This window comes from Crocuta crocuta, unplaced genomic scaffold (genome assembly GCF_008692635.1).
Source record: "Crocuta crocuta isolate KB4526 unplaced genomic scaffold, BGI_CrCroc_1.0 scaffold59-1, whole genome shotgun sequence".
NCBI classification, from domain to species: domain Eukaryota; kingdom Metazoa; phylum Chordata; class Mammalia; order Carnivora; family Hyaenidae; genus Crocuta; species Crocuta crocuta.
The window spans coordinates 1,676,360-1,702,038 of NW_027551579.1; the positions used below are offsets into that span (position 1 = coordinate 1,676,360).

Genomic DNA, 25,679 nt, shown 5'->3' on the forward strand with positions numbered 1-25,679 from the left:
CGCGGGTGCGCGCAAGGCCTGGGGCGCGGCGGGCTCTGGGGCCCTTGGCGTCCCCAGCGACCTGGGCCTCGGAGGCAGGCTCCCGGGCGCTGGCTGGCGTCGCTCTTGGCCGTCTCCTGTGTAGAGCGCGACTTCCCGGCTTTGCCCCTGGCCTGAGGAGGAGGAGACTCGGCGGCATGTCACCCGCGCTGCCGGAGCTGACGCCTTCCGGTAACGTTGCCACCGGGTCTCCGCGGTTCGGTTGTTTATTGACTCCTGCTGTGGGCTCCTAATCCCCGGGGTTATTCTCCTCCCCATTTGGAGACGCGCGCGCGCGCGCGGGCGGGCGGGCGGCATCTTTGAGCCTGCGGAGCAGCCCGAGGGCCCACGTTGTTCTGCTTGGTTCCTTCCGCACCTGTACCCCTCGCTCCCCAGACCATCAGCAGCCGCGAAGCACCGCCCGGTCCCCGCGTCCTGTCTCTGAAACACGCTCTTAATATCAAAGTAACGAAACTTTTTGCAGCTTGGTGCAACGTGTTCCAGCAGGGCTTTGGAAGTTTGGCATGAGTTAACGTTCTTACGGAGTACGCCTTTATTGAGCACCTGCTGTGCTCATCCAAAGAAGTTCACGAGCTGAGAGACATAGCAAACCCAGAGAACCGTTTGAAACTGCAGTGAACGTTTCTTTTCCACAACAGGGGTAGAGCAGCAGTTCTGCGAACTCCAGTGTACACAGGATTATCACTGTGCAAAATGAGCAGGTAGAAAGGTCCTGATGGGAAGTAGTGATCGTAGCTGATGGTGAGGTTGGTGTCTCTGAGAGTAACACTGAGGAAAAAAACTAGTTTAGCTCAAGAACCGAAAATAATTTCAGCTTTATAATGAGCTCTGGATCTGTAAGGTCATCCCTGGTTAAAACTTGTGGTCAAATCTACCCATGAAAACATGTGAGGAATGAGGTAGGCAGTGTAGCAAGGAGAGAACCAGTCATAAGGACAGAACAGCAGCTGCCTGTGACAGAGTGAGGGTGTTCATCTTGGGCAGGGGGCGAATGCTGCACTCCTGTCTCAGAAGGAAATTTACCAGAGGGGAGCTAGTGAGCCTCTTGACTCTAGGGTTCCAATAGGGGTGTTGAAACCAGTAGAAATGTAACTGAGAAACGTTTTGTCACCGATGCTATCAAATAAGATGTACAGAGGCCTATATAGAGTTCTTTGAATAATGTGTCTGCTTCTTGATTTTTTTCTATTTAAAACAATTTTTTAATGTTTATATTTGAAGGAGAGACAGACAGAACATGAGCAGGGGAGGGGCAGAAAGAGGGGGAGACAGCGGATCCAAAGCAGACTCCAGGCTCTGAGCTGTCAGCACAGAGCACGACATGGGGCTCGAACTCACAAGCCACGGAACCCTGACCTGAGCCGAAGTAGGACTCCCAACTGACCTGAACCAGCCAGGCGCCCCTCTGCTTCATGACTTACCTTCTCCTTCCCATTTAATTAAAAAAGGAAATAGGTGATTTCCCTTTTATGTAGATGTACCAACAGCAGAAGGCCTCAGCTAAATGGGGATGTGCAGAAACTCCATATTGCTGTTTTCACTGTGAGAGATGTTGGGGAGGATGTGCCCTGTTAAGAACCTGACTAGTCGGGAGTAAAATGTACAGGATGTTCTGTACACAGTGAACTGAATGCAGATAAGCACGAGCATATTTTGGTTAGTGTTCTTCATGGAAGATCTCAATGACTGCTCTTCCTGGCAAGGTAAAGAATTCTTAAGGTGGCTTACTTTTATGAGAAGGTTCTGGAGGGCAAAGGTGATTAGAAGCCAGGGAAAGATAATCCTTTACTGGAGAATATAAGAACAGTGAACACTTAAACCCACAGGTCTGGGAGGAAGACCCCTTCGGGTTCTGTTCAGAATGGCTGTCTGCATTCCAGCAAATAAGGGTTTACATTTTCTCTGAGTTTATCCAGTGTTCTAATTATTGCTCAACCACTGAGTGTAAATAACTATCATCTTTAAAAAAATTTTTTTTTAAATGTTTGTTTACTTTTGAGAGAGAGAGAGACAGGGAGCGAGCAGGGGAGGGGCAGAGAGGGACAGAGACACAGAATCTGAAGCAGCCTCCAGGCTCTGTACTATCAGCACAGAGTCAGCCAGATGCTGGGCTTGAACCCATGAGTTGTGAGATCAGGACCTGAGCTGAAGTTGGACACGCAACTGACTGAGCCACTCAGGCACCCCAAGTATCATCTTGTTTTTTTTTTTTTATAAGCACAATTTAATTTTTTAAATGTTTATTATTATTTTTTTGGCTTTTGTCTTCTGTTTTATTGGCAATATTGATCATAGTTTTTTTTTTTTACAAATAGTTCATTGTCAAGTTAGTTTCCATATAACACCCAGTGCTCATCCCCACAAGTGCCCTCCTCCATGCCCATCACCCCCCTCCCCACACACACCCATCAGTCCTCAGTTTGTTCTCAGCATTCAAGAGTCTCTCATGGTTTGCCTCTCTCCCTCTCCCCCACTATTTACCCCCTTCTTCTCCCCCACGGTCCTCCGTTAAGTTCCTCCTAATCCTCCTATACGTGCAAACATATGGTATTTGTCCTTCTCAGCCTGACTTATTTCACTCAGCGTAACACCCTCAAGGTCCATCCATGTTGCTACACATGGCCAGATTTCATTCTTTCTCATTGCCATGTAGTATTCCATTGTATAGATAAACCACATCTTTCTTGATCCATTCATCCATTGATGGACACTTAGGCTCTTTCCGTGTTTTGGCTCTTGTTGAGAGTGCTGCTATGAACATTGGGGTACATGTGCCCCTATGCATCAGCACTCCTGTATCTCTTGGGTAGATTCCTAGCAGTGCTATTGCTGGGTCATAGGGGAGTTCTATTGTTAATTTCCTCAGGAACCTCCACACTGCACCAGTGTACATTCTCACCAACAGTGTAAGAGGGTGCCTGTTTCTCCACATCCTCGTCAGCATTAAGAGTCCTCTGATTTGGTCATTTTAGCCACTCTGACTGGCATGAGGTGGTATCTCAGTGTGGTTTTGATTTGTATTAAATGTTTATTTTTGAAGAAGAGAGAGACAGAGCATGAGCCAGGGAGGTGCAGAGACAGAGAGAGACGCAAAATACGAAGCAGACTCCAGGCCCTGAGCTGTCAGCACTGAGCCCAATGTGGGGCTTGAACTAGCGAACTGAAGGATCATGGACTGAGCCACCCAGGTGCCCCTCATCTTGTTTCAATTCACATCTAATCACTAATGAGTTTGAGCATCTCTTCAATAGGTGTTGAGTATTATTTATCCTCCCCATGACTTGACTATTCACATCTTTGTAAGAGTTCCTTGTATATGATAGATGTTAGTCCCTTTCAGTTTTAGACATTGCAGAATCTTCCTCCAGTTTGTAATCAGTTTATTTTTGTCTATGGTGACTTTGATTTAATAAGAATCCTTAGTTTTTATGGAATCAAATTCATCATTTTTTTTTAATATTATAGGTTAGGCTTTTGAGTCTTAAGTCTTTCCCTATTCTAAGTAATGAAGATGTCCTATATTTTATTTTTCCTTATGGGAATGTAGTTTTATGGTATAATATTTTAGTTTATATGGTATATAAACTCTACTTTTTCAAAGTTAATTCAGCTTTTTTCTGGGCTTTTATTTTCCACATAAATTATAGAATGTGTCAAAGTTTTCATAAAAAATCGGATGTTTTGTTTAGAGTTAAAAAAAACCTTTGATCTCTTGCATATATGATGAATCCTTTAACAAGATCTCAGAATTTGTATATGTGGGGGCGAAGTTGTTTTATAGTAAATAGTAAACTGTCTTAAAGACTGAAAACAGCTTGTATTTCTGGATTGAAAAGTGAATACAGTAGGGACCTGGGGAAAAATGGTTAGACTTTTTATGAAAATGGGAGGTCTAGAGGCATCCTCCGCCATCAGATCTGCAGTGAGTAGAGAAGTGCTCTCTCCCTAGGTAGAGAGAGAAGGAAAATGGAGTAAGCCAAGCTATAAGAGGATTTTGAGGTAGAGGCGGGTGAATTTTGGAGCTCCAACAGAAGACTTCTTTGGACAGGATTAGGTAGGATCCCCTACAGAGGGAAAAGGACTTGAAGCTAAAAGAAGGTTTGGGACAGCAGATAATGGAATGTGTTGAGGGTAGCCAGGAAAAGATGAACCAAGGAAGAGGCTCAACATTAGGAATTTTCAGGGACTCCAATAAGTGTAGTTCTGTGGCTTTCCAGTAATTCTTAAAAACCTCCTCCCCCTGTCTTTTTCACCTTTCAGTTTTGAAAGTCAGATTTTCACTTTCTTTAAAGCAGGTGTGAAGAAAACCCTGCAGAATGAGATCGAAGCCATTCTACGGGAGCGGATTATGGTGCTGGATGGAGGGATGGGCACCATGATCCAGCAGCATAAGCTAAGTGAAGAAGACTTCCGAGGTCACGAATTTAAAGATCACGCCAGGCCACTAAAAGGCAACAATGACATTTTAAGTGTAACTCAACCCAATGTCATTTACCAAATCCATAAGGTAAAGTATCCCCAGGGTCATCCATGTTCATTTCCTTATTCTGTAAGTTGTTTCGTGTACTGAGGGCGGACTGTCCCCAGTGCCTGGAGGGTACAGAAGAAAGAGGTGATTTGTTCACAAAGAAGCCTTATTGGACACCAAATAAAGGTCATGCACTGTGATGAGCATTCAGGATAAGGAGTTCAGAAAGGTGGTTTTTCTGCCTTCAAGGCATTTAAAGTCCAGTAAGATACCATAAAGTTCTCAGACAAATTGGGGTTTTCACATACACTTTCCTTGTCACATGACAGCCCTGACAAAGTAAAATCAGAGGTAGTTATTCTCATTTTGTAGATTTGGAAGTTGAGCCTCACAGAGGTTAAGGAACTTATCTGACATTAGGGAGCCTCCCTGACTTGAAATCCCATCCCCTTTCATTCTGTTTTTCTGTGTCCGGTAAAATTGGTTAGTCAACATAAAGAGATCAGGAGGAGGTAACTGGTTACAGTATATTTTTAAAATTTAAAAATAAACACAATGAAATTGTTGTATAGGTTATCATAGGAATTTCACAAAGCTGTGACTAAAAGAGGTATTAATGTGATTTTAGTTAATCTGTTTTAATTAACTTTTCCTGGTCTGGATTCAGTTAGAAGGAAGACGCATATTTACCAGCTAAGTGAGAGCATTTTATTTTCTAGAGAAAATAAGCAGCATTGTTATAGGTGTTTCAGGCTCTTATTTAAAAAAAATTCAGCTAAACAAATCACTTCATGATTAAGTATTCCACTGAGTATGGAAGGGATCATTTTATTATGTGGTCAAGACTTTGTTCTATGTAAGATGGAGAAGGGCATTCATTTGAAGAAAATGCCTTTCCTTTGCTCATACTGGGAATTCTAGTGTAGTGTAGGTGGGTTTCCCATTTTTAGGGGTACGTTTACTAGCTAGAGTTCTACGAATGCAGAGAACATACCATGTGGATGAAGAAAGGAAACAGGTTATTTTCACACTTTTTCTAGTGGAGTTAGTGACCACAGATAAGATCCCCCAATGGTTAATTTTTACGGAATGTCCAGGTTCTGGCGTAGTGTAGTTATCTGGCAGTAAGTTTCTGTGATTATAATGCAAGTGCCTGACATTAAGCTTTTGGTTGCCAGTATATCCATTTCAAAGACATGAATCTCGTATTAAACATGACCCAGCTACTGACTGAACACTTAGATAAGAAACCAGGCTGTTCCCACCCATGAAGTTCTGCTTTTAGAGTCTTGGGTGATCCAGACAACCAGCTATTTGAGTGACCCCATTTTTCTCTTTCCTTGCCTTGATTCCTACTCTCATGCCTTAAATTCAGTAATAAAGAGTGACACTGCCACCCCATCCTTATACCCCAGAAGAAGCAGAACCCCATGCCTGTGCTCACCCTTCCATGTGCCCCTCACCCCTCGCAGTGTGGCCCTGGGCATGCCGGTACCCTCCAGGACTTGTGAGTAATATACCTTTTTCTCCCCAAAGTGCCCCGTGGTTGTTGCTGAGATGTATTTTGCAGTTATAAGAACCACAAAGGCTGGTGTGGCCACAACTTTGGTTCTACCCGGAGAATGTCTGTGGGAGCAGGCCACGAGGACTGCCCTGTGAGTGCCTTAGGCATCACTGTCACAAAACAGAATTCAGCACCTCTGTTGCCTCTACAAATGCTCTCCTTAAAGTCCTTTAATCTTGGCAGCTTTCCCCACGAGGAAAGGGAGGAGCAGGGATGTTGCCCCTGATCGCATGATTTCTGCGTAGGGCCCTTGAGTGGGATTCTGAGCCAGGAAAAAAGACATAGAAAGAGGTTGAAGAGCTAGAAGAAACACTTTTTAAACTGTATACTATAAACATTTTCAAATTGACACAAAGTGGAAGAAAGTTGTGATTTTAGAAAAAATTTCCCTGTAATTGTAAAGATAATACGTGTTTATTGCTTAAAAAAAGGAAGTAACTAGGTAAATGGAAAACCATAAAAGAGAAAATCAAAACCAGAACCTATCAATACCAATACATAACTTATTCACATATTTTAATTTATATTTTAATCTAGTTTTTTATATTGAAATTTAGAAAATTGGGATTCTATTGGGATTACTTTATACCGTATTATAATTTGATTTTTTTATCTGTATACATGAGCATTAAATATTCTAAAACATGTTTTAATAACTTCATAATGTACTCTGTGTATATATTGTTACTTAATTTATTCCTAGGCATTAATGTTTCCAATTTTTCTTGCTCTTTTTTGAAAAATTAAGTTTAATTTGCTCTTATTAAACAAAACCCATAGGTAAGAATAAATTTGCTTTTGACCACCACTCCAAATTTGTTTTTTCTCTTGATCTAACCACTTACATTAGTTGGTGTGTGTCTTTCCAGATCAGTTTGTTATGCATTTATATGTGTATATATGCATATGTATATGTATGTGGATACACATGTATCTGTAGAAAATTATTACCATTTGTGTACTTGCGTGTTTTAAACTTTGTGGTCATACTTTACATATCAATCAATTTTGGTTTCTACTCAACGATACTTTTGGAGATTTTTCGACGTCAGCATATGTAGATACACACAGTATTTTTTAGCTGCCACAAAGCATGTTATCAGCTGGATCAATTCTAGCTTATTTCCCAGTTGGTGGATATCTTGGATGTTTGTAACTTGTAAATAGGTAAATCTTGGTTTTCATTTTCCAGCTCTTCTGCAAACAGTACTGGAAAATCTAGGGAGCTGAGAGATTCCAGAGTGTTCATCAGATTGAGGTTAGAAGGTGTTGTCCAAAGAGTGAAGTGTGGAAGGTGGATTTTGAACAGGGAGCACAGGAAGGTGTGGAGATCCTCAGGCTCCTGCAAGAGTGCAGCTCTGGCCTAGAGGGACCGGGATGTCAGGGCCGAGACAGTTCGGCAGAACTGGGTGCTCACAATGCAGTTGTCAGTGGGGGTGATTGTGCCGAGGCTGGAGAGTGCTGTTCGGGCCAGAACTTGATGCTTGTGTTATTATACAGCCACTGTGTGGAGTTGGGTTCTAGTACTTTCCAGTGAGGAGACTGAAACTCAGAGTCTAAGGAACTTGATTTAGTTCATATAGCTTAGCATGTGAACTCTGTCAATTCAGACTCTGAGTTTGTTTATTTAGACCACATTCCTGTCTCTGAAATGTTTACATTTTTTTGCACCTCTCACCCCTAGTGTCATGCTGTATGCTTAGTAAGTGGTGTTGGGGGTGTCTAGTGGTGGTGCCGATGAAAAATTGTATTTGTTGTTGGGGGACAGGCGTTCTAAAACTCACAGCACTGACCTTACTGTCTCCTGTTACAGGACTACTTGCTGGCTGGAGCAGATATCATTGAAACAAATACTTTCAGCAGCACTAATGTTGCCCAAGCTGATTATGGCCTCGAACACTTGGTAAGAATTCCATTGTGCCTCAAGTCTAAGACGTTCCTGAGCATTTGCTGCCTTGGTGGTAGTTGCTGGTGAGAAAACCACCAGAAGCTGCAGAGTCCAGCCAGTGCCTAGATACCTACTTTTCATGGTCAGGCTTGCAAAGCACTTTGAATCTCTTCTGCTTCTGAACGTGGCAGACCATTCATTTTGTAACTGGTTTCTCTTATGGGCACATAATCAAATAAAAATGATACTTATTATTCAGTGGCGGCTGATCAAGGCATTATGATTGGCTGTGTGTGCAGTTTGGGAAGAGCTTTTTATGTCCTAGGTGGCAGATTTGATTTTCTTTTTTTTTTTTTTCTTTAATTGTCGGATGACATACGTAGCCTAAAATTGATGATCTTAGCCATTTCTGAGTGTACAATTCAGTGACATTAAGTACGTTCATGGTGTGCGATCATCACACTGTCCATCTCAGGAACTCTTGTCATCTTGTAGAACTGAGATTCTGTTCCCATTAAACAGAAACTCCCTGTTCTCCCGCCACCCCCCTCCACCCCGGAAACCACCACTGTACTTTCTTTCTCTACGAATTCGACTCCTCTGGGTACATCATATACAGTGTTTATCCTTTTACAACTGACTTATTTGCATAATGTTTTCCAAGTTCACTCATGCTGTAGGCTGTGTTAGAATTTCCTTCCTTTCTAAGGCCAAATCATGCTCCATTATATATATTTATACATACTACATTTTGTTTTCTTGTTCATTTGTTGGGGACACTTGGGTTGAATCCACCTTTTGGTTACTGCGAACAGTGCTGCTACTTAGTACAGATGATCTTGCATCTTTGTTTCCTGTGACTAAGTACACAGAGGGGGAATTGCTGCTTCATATGGTAATTCATTTTTTGGGAAACCACCATACTGTTTCCCACAGTGGCTGCACCGTTTTGTATTCCCACCAACAGCGCACGAGGGTTCCAATTTTCTACGGCTGTGTTGACTTGTTAGCTTCTGTTTTTTGGGTTTTGTTTTGTGAAAGTAGCCATCCTAGTGGGTGTGGGGTAGAGATCGGGTTTCTTTTTGATCAACATGATGCCCCTTTTTCAAATTTTGTAAAATGTGGATGATGGGAATACATAGTAGATGCTGCCGTTCCCTTTTTTGTGTGGATTTTTCCAGACACATGCCTCTGTTTTCACGCAGGTAATTCTGATGCACCAATACTGATTTCTCTCATGTTGGGGTTTTGTGAGATCATGTGTCTTTTCACTTATCCAGGGAAAATGATTAGTTTCATGTGATTTTAGGGCAGGAGTTGGCAAACTTTCTGTAAAGGGCCAGTTAAATAAATTTTGTAGGCTTTGTTGGCCACATACAGCAACTACTCAACTCTGCTGTTATAATGCCAAAGCAGCAATAGACAATATGCAAATGAATGAGCTTGCCTGTATTCTAGTAACATTTTATTTATAAAACAGGCCCAGGCTAGATTTGCCCCGGGGGCTTTGCCACCCCCTATTTTAGGATATTCTGGTTTCTGAATTGCTAACTATGAGGATACATGGCACATAGAATCTTAGAAGGGATCCTGAAGACCACAAGTTTAGTACCTTCTAACCTGGTCTGTGAAAGGGTTTGAAGAGGCCTACAAACCTCTTTAAATTGTAGGCATTACTTTGAGTGTTTGTACATTTTATTTCCCAGTGAGAGGATTTATGGCCCTTTATGAAATTCTAAAGGTCAGTGATCTGCAGAAAGTTGGGAGCCACTGCGTGCAGCCACTGTCCAGTGAAGGAAGTCAAGGCTGGAGACATTGCAAAGGGGACTGGCCACACAGGCCCTTGGCAGAGCTGGTCCTCCAGCCCAGGTCTCCTGTTTCTGAAGCTTGTGCTTTTCCCATTACCATGCCTTTCTCTAATTCACAGAGTATTTAACTATATCAGCTTACTCTTTGACGTACCACATGTCCAGGGATTGCCTGTTTATTATACTGCTCATGGTTTAGGGGAAGAAGCTAAAAGCAGGTCTCAAAAACTCTCCTCTTTCCTGCTGTCTTCACGGCTGGGGCAGCTGATAGGCCTTCTTGGCTAAGATTTCATTCAAACCTTCTGTTAATTCCCTCTGTACTTCCTTAATGAATAAAACTGGGTTTTATAAGGGCAGGATCCTTACTTGTATGGAGGAAGAGAAGAGCCAGCTAATGTCTGCGCTTGGTGTTCTAGGCCTACCGGATGAACAAGTGCTCTGCGGCAGTGGCCCGGAAAGCCGCCGAGGAGGTCTCTGTTCAGACAGGTAAGGAACATTGTCCTCTCCTGTTCACAGAGATGGTTTCTCTGAGATTCTGAGCTACAGTGTGCTGTCCTTATGGCCCTTTTCCCTCCTGTGACTGTCAGCCTGCTGGCCACGCCACAGACACTGCTTTGTCTTTGTGTGTAAGTTACTCTCTGCCCTTCCCTAATCAGGTGCTTAGCATCTCTGAATTTATTCCGTGCCTGGGGGCTCAGGCTTGATGCTGTGTTTACTGTACTGGGGCTATAGCTTATTTTTGTAGCTAGGACCGCAGCAGCTTCCTTGCATATTTGCAACTAAAATGATTTTTCTCCCTTTGGAAGCACATCATTAGGTAATTAAGGTGATAGCCAGCTGGTTATCTTGGTTAACATTAAGGTACTTGCTCCTATCCCTTTAAAGCTACCTCATCCCCATGATTGGCTTATTTAGGTAAAGAGATACTGCCTTTTGAGCATTTTCCGCTTCCTACCACTGATGTCCTTGAAGGCTCTGTGCTGCACACCCAGGAGTGTGGCATTAGATTTAGTCTTGCTGGGACTTGAAAAGTGGCTCCCTGAAATAACCAACCTCCTGGCTGGCTGCCATTCACATGACTTGGGCGCCAGCTGGTAGGGAGGCTTTGAGGGAGGGAAAGGAATAGAAGAAATATATGGAGCCACTAAAGATTTTGGAAATGTAAGATTATTGCCAACAGGAGAAAATATAAAGCAGAATTGTTAGGAAGTTAGACACAGCATACTAATGAAGACTGAAGCAGTTCATGGGAGCTCTGCTTCTGAGAGATAATGCTTAAGTCCAGGGACATGCAGAGACTGTCAGCCCAGCAGGGTCGCAGGTCAGAGAATATTGACCCCCCTGAAATGAGGAAAGAGGAGGACATTTTTCTTATGGCCATATTATTGGTCAGCTTTGGGGAAGGTAACCTGTTCAAAGGCTGGGTTATCAACTAGTCAGTGGTCTTCAGTTAAATGACCTAGCATAACCCAGGTTACTGAGTGGTTACTGTCACCAAAGGCAAGGGGCAGGGCACCCCCCCTTCCTCCCCCTTAGCTTCTGTCATGACATGTAAATGAGCATAACATTGGAGGCTCTTTTAGAAGCACCTGGAATCTAGCTTGGAGGAAAGGTTATTAAAGGATTATTTAAAAAAGTGATTAAAGTAAGATTTGATCTCTTTCATACTTTAATTTAGGCTTTATAATTGTTAATCCTGATTAAATATCCTCCCACAGTGAAAGGCCTGTAACACAATACTGGAGAGCATTTCAAGTTGAATGCTTCCGTGGGGGGCTCTCATAGATTCTGTGTCAAGTTCAGGACCTTCAAGATTTCTTAAGAATAAGGGGAGATAATCTACCGAAACATGGCTGTGGTGATACAAAAGGGGTTACTCACTGAAACGCTTTGAAGCCAGATATGCGAGAATTCAGAGTCTTTTGGGCTGGCTTGGTGATAATATGTGCACATTCACCTACATTTCATCATTTCCCCAGTGGGGTCCTGGATAACCAAACACGTGTGTGCAGTAAAATCTATGAATTATCTCACTAAGTGCAGTAAAGACTATAAATAGCCTCTTGTGGTTCAGGAGAGTTCATGTCACGTTTTGTTGTCAAATGAATTAAGAACAGCATTTGTGCTTTTGTGTTGCAGAGTTGTGGATAAAGGGTTAGAGACCTGTGTTCGAGGGAAAATCTTAGAGCCTGTTGATTCACAACAAAAAGTTCAACCTATTAGAGATTTTACACTTGTTTTTCTTTTCCCAAAGGAATTAAGAGGTTTGTGGCAGGAGCTCTGGGTCCAACTAATAAGACCCTCTCAGTGTCCCCATCAGTGGAAAGACCAGATTACAGGAACATTAGTGAGTATTTCTCGTATATAATCTTTGACCTTCTGCAAGTATCCCTGTGTTTCAGTGATCCTAAAATCTGTAAATTGGGACCAGTAACAGGATCTTCCTCAGGATTATTGTGACTTAATTGACATAAAGGACTTAGAACAGTCCCTGGAGTGTAGTTAACCTCTAAATAATAAAGTTAATTCTTATTATTATGAGTATCATCATCATCATTATCATTATTTTGAGCCTGCTTTCAAATGTACATGGTGTCTTGGTGTTTCTTTATCTGCTGAGGAAATAAAACCTATTGAAAAAAAAAAGCTTGAAACTTAGAAGTTGGGTAAATATGGACATCAGACCTTGGTCTATTATAGAATAACCCACTAAATCCCCATTTCCTGTCAGAAAGCTGTCTAAACCATATAAACATACTAGCACTGTTGACATTATAAACTGGCATATATAAACACACTTATATTGAGATTTTATGAAAAATCTGTAAATCTAGGTCAGTTTCTTAAACATCAAGACAATAAAAAACAATAAGAATTAAACTTAGCTGAATAATGGTGATACTCTGTATGGTAAAGAATTTTGTGTAGATGACAAGTTCAGGCAAGTATGGTTTGTAGGTTTTTGGTTCTACACTAGTTAGTTGTATCATTAGAAAAGATGAATACATGTCCTGGCCACTGAGAGGATGTTGATGACTGAAGTCCTCGGTGTGGTTTATTTTCTGTAGCATTTGACGAGCTTGTTGAAGCATACAAAGAGCAGGCCCAAGGGCTCCTGGATGGCGGGGTTGATATCCTACTCATTGAAACTATTTTTGATACCGCCAATGCCAAGGTGAGTTAAGGGAGATGAAAGAGACAGTGGGGTGGGGGCTGTGATGAGTCCCCCGATACGGTGAGAAGACCAGCACAGCCTTTGTCAAAGTTAAATAAAAGTCTTCTGTTCCATTCTGTTCTTGAACATTTCTAATTGAGGCCAGTGGAATGAAAAAAACTTCAAAAGGTTATCTTTTTAAGTTTCAAAAAATTTTTTTTTTTAAATTATGAAAGTAAATATTTACAGGTACAGCTACTCGGTGCATGTATGCAGATGTAGTAAATACATATACATGGCTCTAAATGTGAAAGATACATAAAAGTATGGAGTGAAAAGTCAATGTCCTTCTTTCTCCTATTCCCTGGGATCCAGGTCTTCCTGGACAGCCACTGTGCCAGTGTGGGGGCCTGGTAGATGTGCTGTGCAGGTACAGGAGAGTGTGACGTGACATTGTTTAGATTATTGAGGGACTGGTTTCCCCCGTGATGTGTCTGGAATTTTTATTTTTAATTTTTTTAATGTTTATTTTTTAAAGAGGCGGGGAAGGGCAGAGAGAGACAGGGAGACACAGAATCCAAAGCAGGCTCCAGGCTCTGAGCTGTCAGCACAGAGCCCGACAGAGGGCTTGAACCCACAGACTGTGAGATCGTGACCTGAGCTGAAGTTGGAAGCTTAACTGATTGAGCCACCCAGGCGCCCTTGGGATTTTTTTTTTTAAATAATGTTTTTTGAGATTTAGTTATTTAAGAGAGAAAGAGAGTGAAAGAGTACGAGCTCGAGAACGCATGAGCAGGGGAGGGTCAGAGCGAGAGGGAATCCCAAGCAGGCTCCATACTAGGTGTGGATCTCACCACCGAGAGAGGGGCTTGATCTCACCACTGAGAGAGGTCATGACCTAAGCCAAAAACAAGAGTCAAAGATGCTGGCTCAGTCCCCCAGGCATCCCTGGAATTTATTTTGGGGTGAGGAATATGGTAGAGATCTAACTAGTACTTTTTTTCTCTAAGGTGTACCTACTTATCTTAACATCGTGTATTAAGTATCCTGTTATTTCCCAGTGGTAGGAATCGTGTGGAATGTCACCCAGAGCATCCTAAATTCGAAAGTCCGTCTGGGTAGAATCTATTCCAGTAATCTGTCTGATGTCACACTCCCATCCTGCTATTTTCCATAGCATTATAATTAAAATAGCCTGAGTAACTGGTAGGCTTTCATTAACCTCTTTCCCCCTCTGTTTTTCCGTCAGAATTTTCTTGGCTGTTCTTACATGTATATTTTCCATGAGGTCTTTAGGATCAACTTGTCTAGTTCTTTTTTTTTTTTTAATTTTTTTAATGTTTTATTTATTTTTGAGAGAGAGGTAGAGAGTGTGAGCAGGGGAGGGTCAGTAAGAGAGGGAGATACAGAATCGGAAGACAGGCTCCAGGCTCTGAGCTGGCTGTCAGCACAGAGCCCGACACAGGGCTCNCGAAAAAAAGGGGAAGATAAATTCCCTGGAACTTAATAAAACATGGGTGTGTACACAACAACTTGGGATTTGTACTTTACAGCCCATTTTGAGCTCAGTCTTTTTTGCAGTGATGCACACTGTTAGTTTCTGTACCTATCATGGATATATGGTGGAAGGTGAAGGCATTCTTATTCACTTATTTATTTATTAAAATTTTTTTTAATGTTTATTTTTGAGAGAGAGAGAGAGAGAGAGAGAACAAGTGGGGGAGGGGCAGAGAGAGACAGAGACACAGAATCTGAAGCAGGCTCCAGGCTTCGCACAGTCAGCACGGAGCCAGACTTGGGCTCGAATTCACAAGCCATGAGATCATGACCTGAGCCGAAGTTGGACGCTTAACTGGCTGAGCCAATCAGGCACCCCCATTCTTCTTTAGTTTTAATTTTTACTGGGAGAAGGAAGAAAGAGTGTAGCTCTTAAGCTCCTCCTCAGAGGAAATACTCGTTTATAAGTAAACTCTGAGCCGACATTTGTTTTGTTTTAATGTGCACGGTGTTATACTTGAGAAAGGCGTGTTGGGATTGTACCTTGCAGGGTGGACATGCTTCTTCCCCAGAGAGTGTGATGTTTATCTTACCTAGTGGAGTATTGGAAAAGGGAGGCTTCTGATGAGCCAGTTAGACTGACCAGGGATGCAGTCTCTCAGAAATAAAGATGTTCTTTTTACCCCCTACAGGCAGCCTTGTTTGCACTGCAGCTACTTTTTGAAGAGGAGTATCCCCCCCGGCCTATCTTTGTAAGTTCTAAAATCTGCATGATGTATTGTGCCTTTTATTACTACTGTCATCTTGAGGGTAGGGTTTTTGTTTTCCTTGCCAAGGACAACTATCTTTAGTGTCGTTTAGCCTCCTCTGTTCACCTTCCTCCTATCACCGCCTAGACCAGTAGCAGGCCACACTCTGCAAATGCCAAGAAAATGAACTAGATGTGGTTGGCAGAAGGCAGGCCATTCCAAGGAAGCCTGGCCAAATTGGTCCCCTGAGGTCCAAGGCTTAGGGACTCCTTTTGACAAGGGCCCCGGAGGGGTGGACTTGCATGCTGACTGATGTGGCCGGTACTGATGACACGAGGCTGCAAGTACGTGGACCCACAGGAGAGGCCTAAGACTGATGGTGGGAAAAGAATAGAATGAAATCAAGGGGTGTTGGATGAACCAGCTGTGTATCAGCCAGGACAACCTGAGGTCTCTGGGCAAGCCTTCTGCTCTGAGACCGGGTGTATGAACTGAGAAGCTTTCTTGGTTATTGCTTTTGCCTCAGTGACTTTACTTGGTTTTTGTTTTTATGGCTTACCAGCTCCTCCCCGCAATCACTTTGCCCACGTCCTTTCTGACCACAAGTGCTTCCTTTTGTTAGAGCTCCACAGTTCCCTTCTTTGTGAAAGAACAGAGTCAGCGTGCTCATTTTATTTCACATTTGTGACCGTATTCTTAATTTGAGTCTCTGTCTTTGATGGTGTTTACTTTGTTAATTAAGATTTCAGGGACAATTATCGATAAAAGTGGGCGAACTCTTTCTGGACAGACAGGAGAGGCATTTGTCATCAGTGTGTCTCATGCAGACCCACTCTGGTAAGTGATCCTTCTTTCCTTGACCCCATTCCTTTTAGGGGGATCTTTTTGGACGGCTACAAAATGGGGCCAGGGAGGGGATTTGTCCTGTGTATTTCCACTGAACCGCCTGCATGGGATGTCGGCTCTCTGGGAATTGTTTCCAGACTTTGCCTAAGCGCGTCAGATGACCGCTGTCTGAGTGGGCCAGTTTAAGGGGCTGGGCTTGTACCTCCTGGATCAGGCAGCTGGTTGCCTGTCTCTCTCTCTCTGTAAGCGTGCCCCTCACAGTTTCAGGCTGTGCTTGGTGCAGTCCTAATTCTGCAAAACTATTGCCAGCGCTTACGTTTGTAGACCAGTGCTTTGCAAAGTGTTTTCACCCCCTGCTTAGGGAGCAAACAGAAGCAGTTCAGCGAGGAATCAGATGGGAATTCTCAAACTCAAATTTTTATCTTTAAATAAAGATTAACCTGGCTTAAAATATCTCCCAATTTGTCATATCAAAATGTTTTAAATAACATACTACGAGTGAAATTGAACCTCCCAGAATATATACTGTTTTCACCTGTGTCCCTCTCTCTCTGTCTCTCTCTCTCTCCCCCTCCCTCCCTCCCTCATTACACACACACACAGTCCCACTCTGCCAGCTCCTNCTCTAGGGAACTTTCCCTCTCTGATTAGCTCCGGTTGATGTTCTCTGAGCACTTTGTTTACTTTTATTATAGTCTCTGCCATAAAAATAATAGTAATAGACATTTATTGAGAGTATGCTGTTTTAAGTGCTTTCTGTGAGTTATTTCTTTTAATTCTAGCAACACCACGTTGAGTTGGGCACTGCTGTTTGTGTCCTCATTTTAATGAGAAGGGCACGGAGACTCATAGGCTGTAAGTCAGTAGGTGATCTAGGGATCAGAACAGTTCTTAGCGACTGTGCTCTTCCACATTTCATCATTTATTTTATTGTTGTTTTATTCATGTTTTAATGTTTCTCATTTCTTTTTTTTTCTTTTATAGTTTATTGTCAGGTTGGTTTCCATACAACACCCAGTGCTCATCCCAGCGAGTGCCCTCTTCCATGCCCATCGCCTCTTTTCCCCTCTCTCCCACCCCCATAAACCCTCAGTTTGTTCTCAGTATGAGTCTCTTAAGGTTTGCCTTCCTCCCTCTTCTTAACTAGTTTTTTCCACTTCCCATCCCCCATAGTCCTCTGTTAAGATTCTCCTGTTTCACATATGAGTGAAAACATATGGTATCTGTCCTTCTCTGCCTGACTTATTTCGCTCAGCATAACACCCTCGAGTTCCATCCACGTTGCTACACAAGGCCAGATTTCATTCTTTCTCATTGCCATGTAGTATGCCATTGTATAGATAAACCACACCTTCTTGATCCATTCATCAGTTGATGGCCATGTAGGCACTTTCCATGATTTGGCTAGTGTTGAAAGTGCTGCTGTGAACATTGGGGTACATGTGTCCCTATGCATCAGCNGAGTCTCTTAAGGTTTGCCTTCCTCCCTCTTCTTAACTAGTTTTTTCCACTTCCCATCCCCCATAGTCCTCTGTTAAGATTCTCCTGTTTCACATATGAGTGAAAACATATGGTATCTGTCCTTCTCTGCCTGACTNTATCTTTTCCCATTCCGTCAATTGTCTATTATTTTTATTGATTGTTTCTTTTGTCATGGAGAAGCTTTTAATCTCGATGAGTTCCCAATAGTTCAATTTTGCTCTTGATTCTCTTGCCTTTGGGGATGTGTCAGGTAAGAAATTGCTGCATTTGAGGTCAAAGAGGTTGTTTCCTGCTTTCTCCTCAAGGGTTTTGATGGTTTCCTGTCTCACGTTCAGGTCCTTTATCCATTTTGAGTTTATTTTTGTGCATGGTGTGAGAAAATGATCTAGTTTCATTCTTCTGCATGTTGCTGTCCAATTCTCCCAACACCATCTGTTAAAAAGGCTGTCTTTTTTCCATTGGATATTCTTTCCTGCTTTGTCAAAGATCAGTTGGCTGTATACTTTTGGGTCCACTTCTGAGTTCTCAATTCTGTTCCATTGGTCTATGTGTCTGTTTTTGTGCCAATACCATACTGTCTTGATGATGACAGCTTTGTAGTAGAGGCTAAAGTCTGGGATGGTGATGCCTCCCGTGTTAGTTTTCTTCTTCAGTATTACTTTGGCTATTCAGGGTCTTTTGTGGTTCCATACAAATTTTAGGATTGTTTGTTATAGCTTTGAGAAGAATGCTGGTGCAATTTTGATTGGGGTTGCCTTGAATGTGTAGATTGCTTTGGGTAGTATTGACATTTTAACAATATTTATTCTTCTGGTCCATGAGCATGGAATGTCTTTCCATTTGTGTCTTCTTCATTTTCCTTCATAAGTTTTCTATAATTTTCATCAGACAGATCTTTTACATCTTTGGTTCGGTTTATTCCTAGGTATTTTATGGTATTTTGTGCAATTGTGAATGGAATCAGTTTCTTGATTTCTCTTTCTGTTGCTTCATTGTTGGTGTATAAAAATGCAACCAATTTCCNTGGTGGATAATTCTTTTTATGTGCTGTTGAAATCGATTTGCTAGTATTTTGTTGAGGATTTTTATATCCGTATTCATCAAGGATATTGAGCTGTAGCTCTCTTTTTTTGCTGGGTGTTTGTCTGGCTTGGGAATCAAAGTGATGCTGGCTTTGTAGAATGAGTCCGAAAGTTTTCCTTCCATTTCTATTTTTTGGAATAGCTTGAGAAGAATGGGTATTAACTCTGAGTTAAATGTCTGGTAGAATTCCCCAGGGAAGCCATCTGGCCCAGGGCTCTTATTTGTTGGGAGATTTTTGATAACTGATTCCATTTCTAAACTAGTTATGGGTCTGTTCAGATTTTCTATCTCTTCCCATGTGAATTTTGGTAGTGAGTGTGTGTTTAGGAATTTGTCCATTTCTTCTAAGTTGTCCAATTTGTTGGCATATAATTTTTCATAGTATTCCCTGATAATTGCTTACATTTCTGAGGGATCAGTTGTAATAAATCCATTTTCACTTGTGATTTTGTCTATTTGGGTGCTCTCTCTTTTCTTTTTGAGAAGCCTGGCTACTGGTTTATCAATTTTGTTTATTTTTTCAAAAATACAACTTTTGGTTTCATTGATCTGTCATAGTTTTCTTGGATTCTATATTGTTTATTTCTGCCCTGATCTTTATTATTTCTCTTCTTCTGCTGAGTTTGGGCTGTTCTTGCTGCTCTGCTTTTAGTTCCTTAAGGTGCACTGTTAGATTTTATATGTTTACTTTTTCTAATTTCTTGAAATAGGCCTGGTGTGCAATGTACTTTCCTTTTAGGATTGCCTTTGCTGCATCCCAAAGGGTTTGGATTGTTGTATTTTCATTTTAATTTGTTTCCATATATTTTTTTTAATTTCTTCTCTAATTGCCTGATTGGCCCATTCATTCTTTAGTAGAGTGTTCTGTAACCTCCATGGTTTTGGAGGTTTGGAGGTTTTCCAGACTTTTTCCTGTGATTGATTTCAATTTTCATAGCATTGTGATCTGAACATGTACATGGTATGATCTCAATTCTTTTATATTTCTTGAGGGCTGCTTTATGTCTCAGTATGTGATCTATCTTGGAGAATGTGCCATGTGCACTTGAGAAGAAAGTGAATTCAATGGCCTCAGGTTGTAGAATTCTAAATATATCTGTCAGATCCATCTACTCCAATGTGTCATTCAGTCCATTGTTTTCTTTAGTGATTTTCTGTCTAGTTGATCTATCTATTGCTATAAGTGGAGTATTAAAGTCCTCTGCTGTTAGCACATTCTTATCTATAAGATTGTTTCTATTTGTGATTAATTGTTTTATGTATTTGGGTGCTTCCATATTGGGTGGGTAGACATTTATAATTGTTAGCTCTTCCTGATGGATAGACCCTGTAATTATTATATAACGCCCTTCTTCATCCCTTGCTACTGCCTTAACTTTAATGTCCAGTTTGTCCAATATAAGTATGGCTACTCCAGCTTTCTTTTGACTTCCAGTAGCATGATAGATATTTCTCCATCCCTTCACTTTCAATCTGAAAGTGTCCTCAGGTCTAAAATGAGTCTCTTGTAGACAGCAAATAGATGGATCTTGTTATTTTATCCATTCTGATATGCTGTGTCTTTTGATTGGAGCATTTAGTCCATTTACATTCAGTGTTATTATGGAAAAAGATGGGTTTAGAGTCATTGTGTTCTCTGTAGGATTCATGCTTTTAGTGGTGTCTCTGGTACCTTGTGTTCCTTGCAACATTTCCTTCTTAGCGTCCCCCTTAGGATTTCTTGTAGGCCTGGTTTAGTGGTAATGAATTCCTTCAATTTTTTTCATTTGGGAAACCTTTATCTCTCCTTCTGTTCTGAATGACAGGCTTGCTGGATAGAGGATTCTTGACTGCATATTTTCTCTGTTCATCACATTGAAGATTTCCTGCCATTCCTTTCTGGCCTGCCAAGTTCCAGTAGACAGGTCTCCAACTACTCTGATATGTTTCCCTTTGTATGTTAGGGCCCTTTTATCCCTAGCTGTTTTCAGAATTCTCTCTTTATCCTTATATTTTGCCAGTTTCACCATGATATGTCATGCAGATGATTGATTCAAGTTACATCTGAGGGGAGTTCTCTGTGCCTCTTGGATTTCAATGTCTGTTTCCTTCCCCAGACTGGGGAAGTTGTCGGCTATAATTTCTTCAAGTACCCCTTCAGCCCCTTTCTCTCACTCTCCTATTCTTCTGGAATTCCTATGATACGGATATTGTTTTGTTTGATTGGATCACTCAGTCCTTGAATTCTCCTTTCATGCTCCTGGATCAGTTGCTTTCATTTTCTCGGCTTACTGTTTTTCTATAATTGTGTCTTCTAATTCACCTATTCTCTCTGCTTCTTCAATCTGTGTAGTGGCCAGGTCCATTTTATTATGCACCTTGTTTATAGCATTTTTTAATTAATTACAAGTTTTCTTTTATAATTTTTAATGTTTTATTTATTTCTCAGAGAGAGAGAGATAGCATGAGCAGGGGAGGGTCAGAGAGAGAGGGAAACACAGAATCTGAAACAGGCTCTAGGCTCTGAGCTACCTGTGAGCACAGAGCCCGACTTGGGGCTCGAACCCACAAATTGTGAGATCACGACCTGAGCCGAAGTCGGACACTTAACCGACTGAGCCACCCAGGTGCCCCTCATTACAAGTATTTTTCAGGTGCATAATATTTGTAGCAATAGAGTCTCAGTGTCTTCCATGTCTTTTTCAAGCCCAGTGATTAATTTTATGACCGTTGTTCTAAATTTTTGGTCAGTTGTGTTGCATATATCTGTTTTTACCAATTCTTTAGCTGTCACTTCTTCCTGGAATTTCTTTAGAGGAGAGTTCTTCCGTTTGGTCATTTTGGCTAGCTTTCTGTCTCTTGTAAGTTTTAAAAGCTTGTTATGTGCTCTGCACCTGCAAGTACTGCTGTATTAAAGGAGGCTCCTAGACTGTCTAGGGCCTGTCCGTTTAGGACCTGTTCTTTTAGTGGTGTCCCTTGGTCTCTCTTGTTGAGATTTTGGTGATTTTATTTTCCTACTCATAGTGATATTTGGGACTCTCCACTATGTGTACTTTGGCTTGTTTCTTGAGGTAGCCCTGGAAAGGAAAACAGACAAAGAGGGAACAAAGGCATGCAAACACAGAAACAAATCAAACAAGCAAGCAAACTGAAGGAAAAAAAACAAAAACAACAAAAGACAAAGGACAGTCTAAAACTATAAAACCAGAAATACCAGCTACTAATAAAGAGCAGGGTCCTGATCAAGAGGATATTCAAAGAGAGAAATGACAGGGGTGGGGAGGAAGAGAAGTTGAACATTGACCATGCAGAGAGACTAAAAAACTTAATTCAGATGTAGAAAAAGGAGAATACTGCAGGAGGTGAGGAGAAAAAAAAAATGAAGATAATGTTACCGAGAGAAACTATATAGGCTGATTGTTTCAGGGAGAGAGAAACGAAGGTAATGATGGAGATAGAACATGCATCAAGCGAATGGATTATATATGCCTGTTTAAGCAAACTTATAACCAGAATTCCCGGTCCAGAGGCAGGGAGAGATAAGAACGAGATAAGGGAAAATATATCTGAATAGCAAGAATTGATCTAGAGTCAATCACAGCAATACATCAGGGCTGATCTTGAGAGAGGGGCTGTTTCCATATCCAGGTTCTGGTAACCAAGCAGCTAGGCAGTGCACAGATGGGCCAGGTTTGGTGTAGGTGGGTCTCACCTCCACTGTGGGTCCCTTGGGCCCCGCCTTGTGGTTGTGGGGAGAAAAATGGCTACCCCACAGTCCCTTCTTGACCCAGATGTTTCAAAACACTCTTTTGGGTCTGATCTCACTGTGCCGTGGGCGCAGCCAAGGTGGGCCGTGTTCTATGTTCCGTGCCCAGCCTCGTTTCCAGATCTTACTCTGTTTACATTAATAATACTGCCCGGAATGTAATCCCGCAAGCCTGGCCATATCCAACTGGGGGATTGAGTAGGGGACTGGTTCCTCCAGAATCAGACTGCGACTGTGATCCCTTGGCGCCCAGTGCAAAGAAAGCTCGAAGTTAGAGATAGGATCTCTCTCCGAAAGCCCTGCTGTTAGAGATGGGATGATATGATCCCTCTCCGTCCTGGGCTGCATTTTTTCTCTTTTCCAAGGACCTTTCTAAGATTCCCCAGCTGCTGTTTTTCTTCTTTTTGTCTCTCCACAGAGGGTCTCCCTTCCCTCCATGCCTCCATGTCCAGGCCTGTTTTTATCTTCCCCAGTTTGCAATCACGCACCTATGAGGCTGTCTTCTTAGTGGACTCCGTCTCTTTTCCTCCCACGCTCTTGCAGTTCAGAGTCCTTTGGCTTCAGCCCTTCTTTGTTTGAGAGATGCAGGCAGGAAGTATGGAACTCCCTATTTCTCCACCATCTTCTTGCAACTTTTCTGATTTTGGGACACATCTTACAATTGAATTAATGGGGTAGTATGATTTCTTAAAAGCTGCTATCAATTTAGAGTGCATTATTATACAACTGATTGGGACTCATAGTTAAGAAAGTTACTGTATGGAACTTGACTGTGATTGACTCAATAGCTCATGAGCTTTTCCAGAGCAATCTCTTCATCATCTGCATGTCTCTAACACTTAATAGAGTCTTTGGTGTGTAGTATGGATGCAGTAAATGTTTAACAGAAAAACTGAAGGATAGGAAAACGTAGGGGTCTCTGAAGACAAACTTTATCTAGTTTACTTATGAATTTTTTTGTCTTTTCTCAAATTAAAAAAAAATTTTTTTTAAAGTTTATATATTTTTGAGAAAGAGAGCAAGCAGGGGAGGGGCAGAGAGAGAGGGAGACACAGAATCGGAAGGAAGCTCCAGGCTCTGAGCTGTCAGCACAGAGCCTGGCACGGGGCTCAAACTCACAAACTGTGAGATTGTGACCGGAGCCAAAGTTGGACACTCAGCCAGTCAGCCACCCAGGTGCCCCTGTCTCGCCTCAGATATTTTGAGTAGTATTCTCTTGTTCTCTTCCCCACCTCCTTTACTCTTAATTATGATATTGTCGGACCCCTTGATACGTAGGTGAAACCTCTCCATGGCCCCAAGTGTCACCTTGGCCTTCATTCTGCTGACTCTTCTCAGAAGACAGATACCCTAAGAGGACAGTCTCCCTGCCTCTGCCTCACCTGCAGGAATTGAAGGAGGATATTTTTATTGAGTTTCAAAATTATATATTTCTATTCCCTTCAGCAAACACGCAGTTAATTCTGAGTTTCAACCCACTCAGCGGTTAATTTTTTTTTCATTGTCATTCTGTAATTCTTTCTGTGTCTTCAACATCCATCTATATAGCCCACTGGCATAATAGATCTGGTCTCCAATTTGTTATGAATCGTACAGACTGGAGGGGCAGATGGGCAGATGGAAAGCAGCCAGGAATTGGAGAATTTGATCAGATCCTGTTTGTATCGTGCTGGGTTTGGGACTCTGAGTGGTGCCTACCACTTTGCCTTCTGGTTCAGGACTAAGGGTTGATCTCAGTATAACGGAGGCTGGTTAATTTTTGAAATCTATATACCTATACCTGTGTATATAAAGAAATAGTATGTAAAAAGGTGACTGTAAGAAACCATTGCTTACTAATTTTGATCATCACAAACTGTATGTGTGTTAACAAAGTATAGTGGGACAGTGTTTTTACATTATTATTTCTATTATTATTAATTCATTGAGCATTAATTGAAACCCTGTGCCCTGGAATACAGGCAAATGTGAAACAGCCCACAGTAGGAGAAATTCATAAGTAAATTAAAATATAAACTATCAACTGCACTGTAGAAATATGAACAGAAATCTGGCGGTACATAGGATGGAGTGATCCCTCATGGGATTCAAGGATGGCTTTGTAGGGAAGGTGACATCTGAACTAGTTTTTAGAGCATGAGTCAGGGTTCGCCTGGCAGAGGCAGATGGAAGTATCAGAATGAGCAAACAGCAATAGAAGGACTCTATTTGTCTGAACCATTTTCATGTATTTTATTTTTCTTTAACTTTACCGGGACCCAGATTGCTGACTGGGCATTATTTTCTCATGCAGCAAATGAGGAACTGAAGCTGCCTAACTATTGAAGAGATGAGTTAGGATTAGAACGAAGTTTAGAAAAAGTCTCGGGTCCTTTATTTTTTAAAGTTTATTTATTTGTTTTGAGAGAGGGGGAGAGAGAGAGAGAGTGTGCGCAGTAGTGGAGGAGCAGAGAGAGAAGAGAGAATCCTAAGCAGGCTCCATGCCCAGTGCAGAGCCCAGTTAGGGGCTCGATCTCACGACCATGAGATCATGACCAGAGCCAAAATCAAGATTTGGATGTTTAACTAACTGAGCCACCCAGGAGCCCCCAGTCTGGGATCCTTTCTAATGATAATGTGACTATGTAAAACATTTTAATTTATTACCTGGTGTTGAGTGTGGATGACAATAATATACGATTAAGGGTAGATTAAGAGTGTTCCAAGTGGGGCAAGTAAACTGGTAACTCAGCCATGCATAGGACCTGGCAATCTTTTTTTTTTTTTTTGAGGTACAATTGACTTAAAATATTATATTAGTTTCTGGTGGACAACATAGTGGTTTAGCATTTTTATGCATTGCAAAATGATCACCACAATAAATCCAGTTACTGTCTGTCACCATGCAAAGTTGACACAATATTACTGACTATTCCCCAAGCCATGCGTTCCGTCCCAGTGACTTATTCTTTTATAAATGGAAATTTGTGCTCCTTAATCTCCTGCACCCATGTCACCACCTCCCCCAACCCCCTTCCTTTTGGCAACTATCAGTCTGTTCTCTGTATTTGTGAGTCTGGGTTTTAGTTGGTTTGGTGTTTAAATTCTATGTGTAAGTCAAATCATGTAATATTTATCTTTATCTGACTTATTTCACATAGCATAATACCCACAAGATCTATCCACATTGCTACAGATGGCAAGATTTCATTCTTTTTTATGGCTAAATAATATTTGTGTGTGTGTGTGTGTGTGTGTGTGTGTGTTTTGCACCTTTATCCATTCACCCATTGATGGACACTTTAATTGTTTTCATATCTTGGCAATTGTAAATAATGCTGCAGTGAACATAGGGATACATATATATTTTTCTGAAT

At 41.7% G+C, this 25,679-nt stretch overlaps 1 protein-coding gene across 1 annotated transcript in view; it reads left to right on the forward strand.

Moving 5' to 3' along the window:
- Nucleotides 1-9: 9 nt before the first annotated feature.
- Nucleotides 10-25,679, forward strand: part of MTR (5-methyltetrahydrofolate-homocysteine methyltransferase) — a 104,129-nt gene continuing 78,459 nt past the window's right edge. Inside the window, exons 1-8 of the mRNA XM_077751699.1 lie at nucleotides 10-210; nucleotides 4,332-4,546; nucleotides 7,885-7,974; nucleotides 10,184-10,253; nucleotides 12,022-12,114; nucleotides 12,836-12,942; nucleotides 15,111-15,170; nucleotides 15,910-16,004. Coding sequence (XP_077607825.1) covers nucleotides 177-210; nucleotides 4,332-4,546; nucleotides 7,885-7,974; nucleotides 10,184-10,253; nucleotides 12,022-12,114; nucleotides 12,836-12,942; nucleotides 15,111-15,170; nucleotides 15,910-16,004 — 764 coding nt within the window. The 5' untranslated portion in view covers nucleotides 10-176. The remainder of the gene's footprint in view (nucleotides 211-4,331; nucleotides 4,547-7,884; nucleotides 7,975-10,183; nucleotides 10,254-12,021; nucleotides 12,115-12,835; nucleotides 12,943-15,110; nucleotides 15,171-15,909; nucleotides 16,005-25,679) is intronic.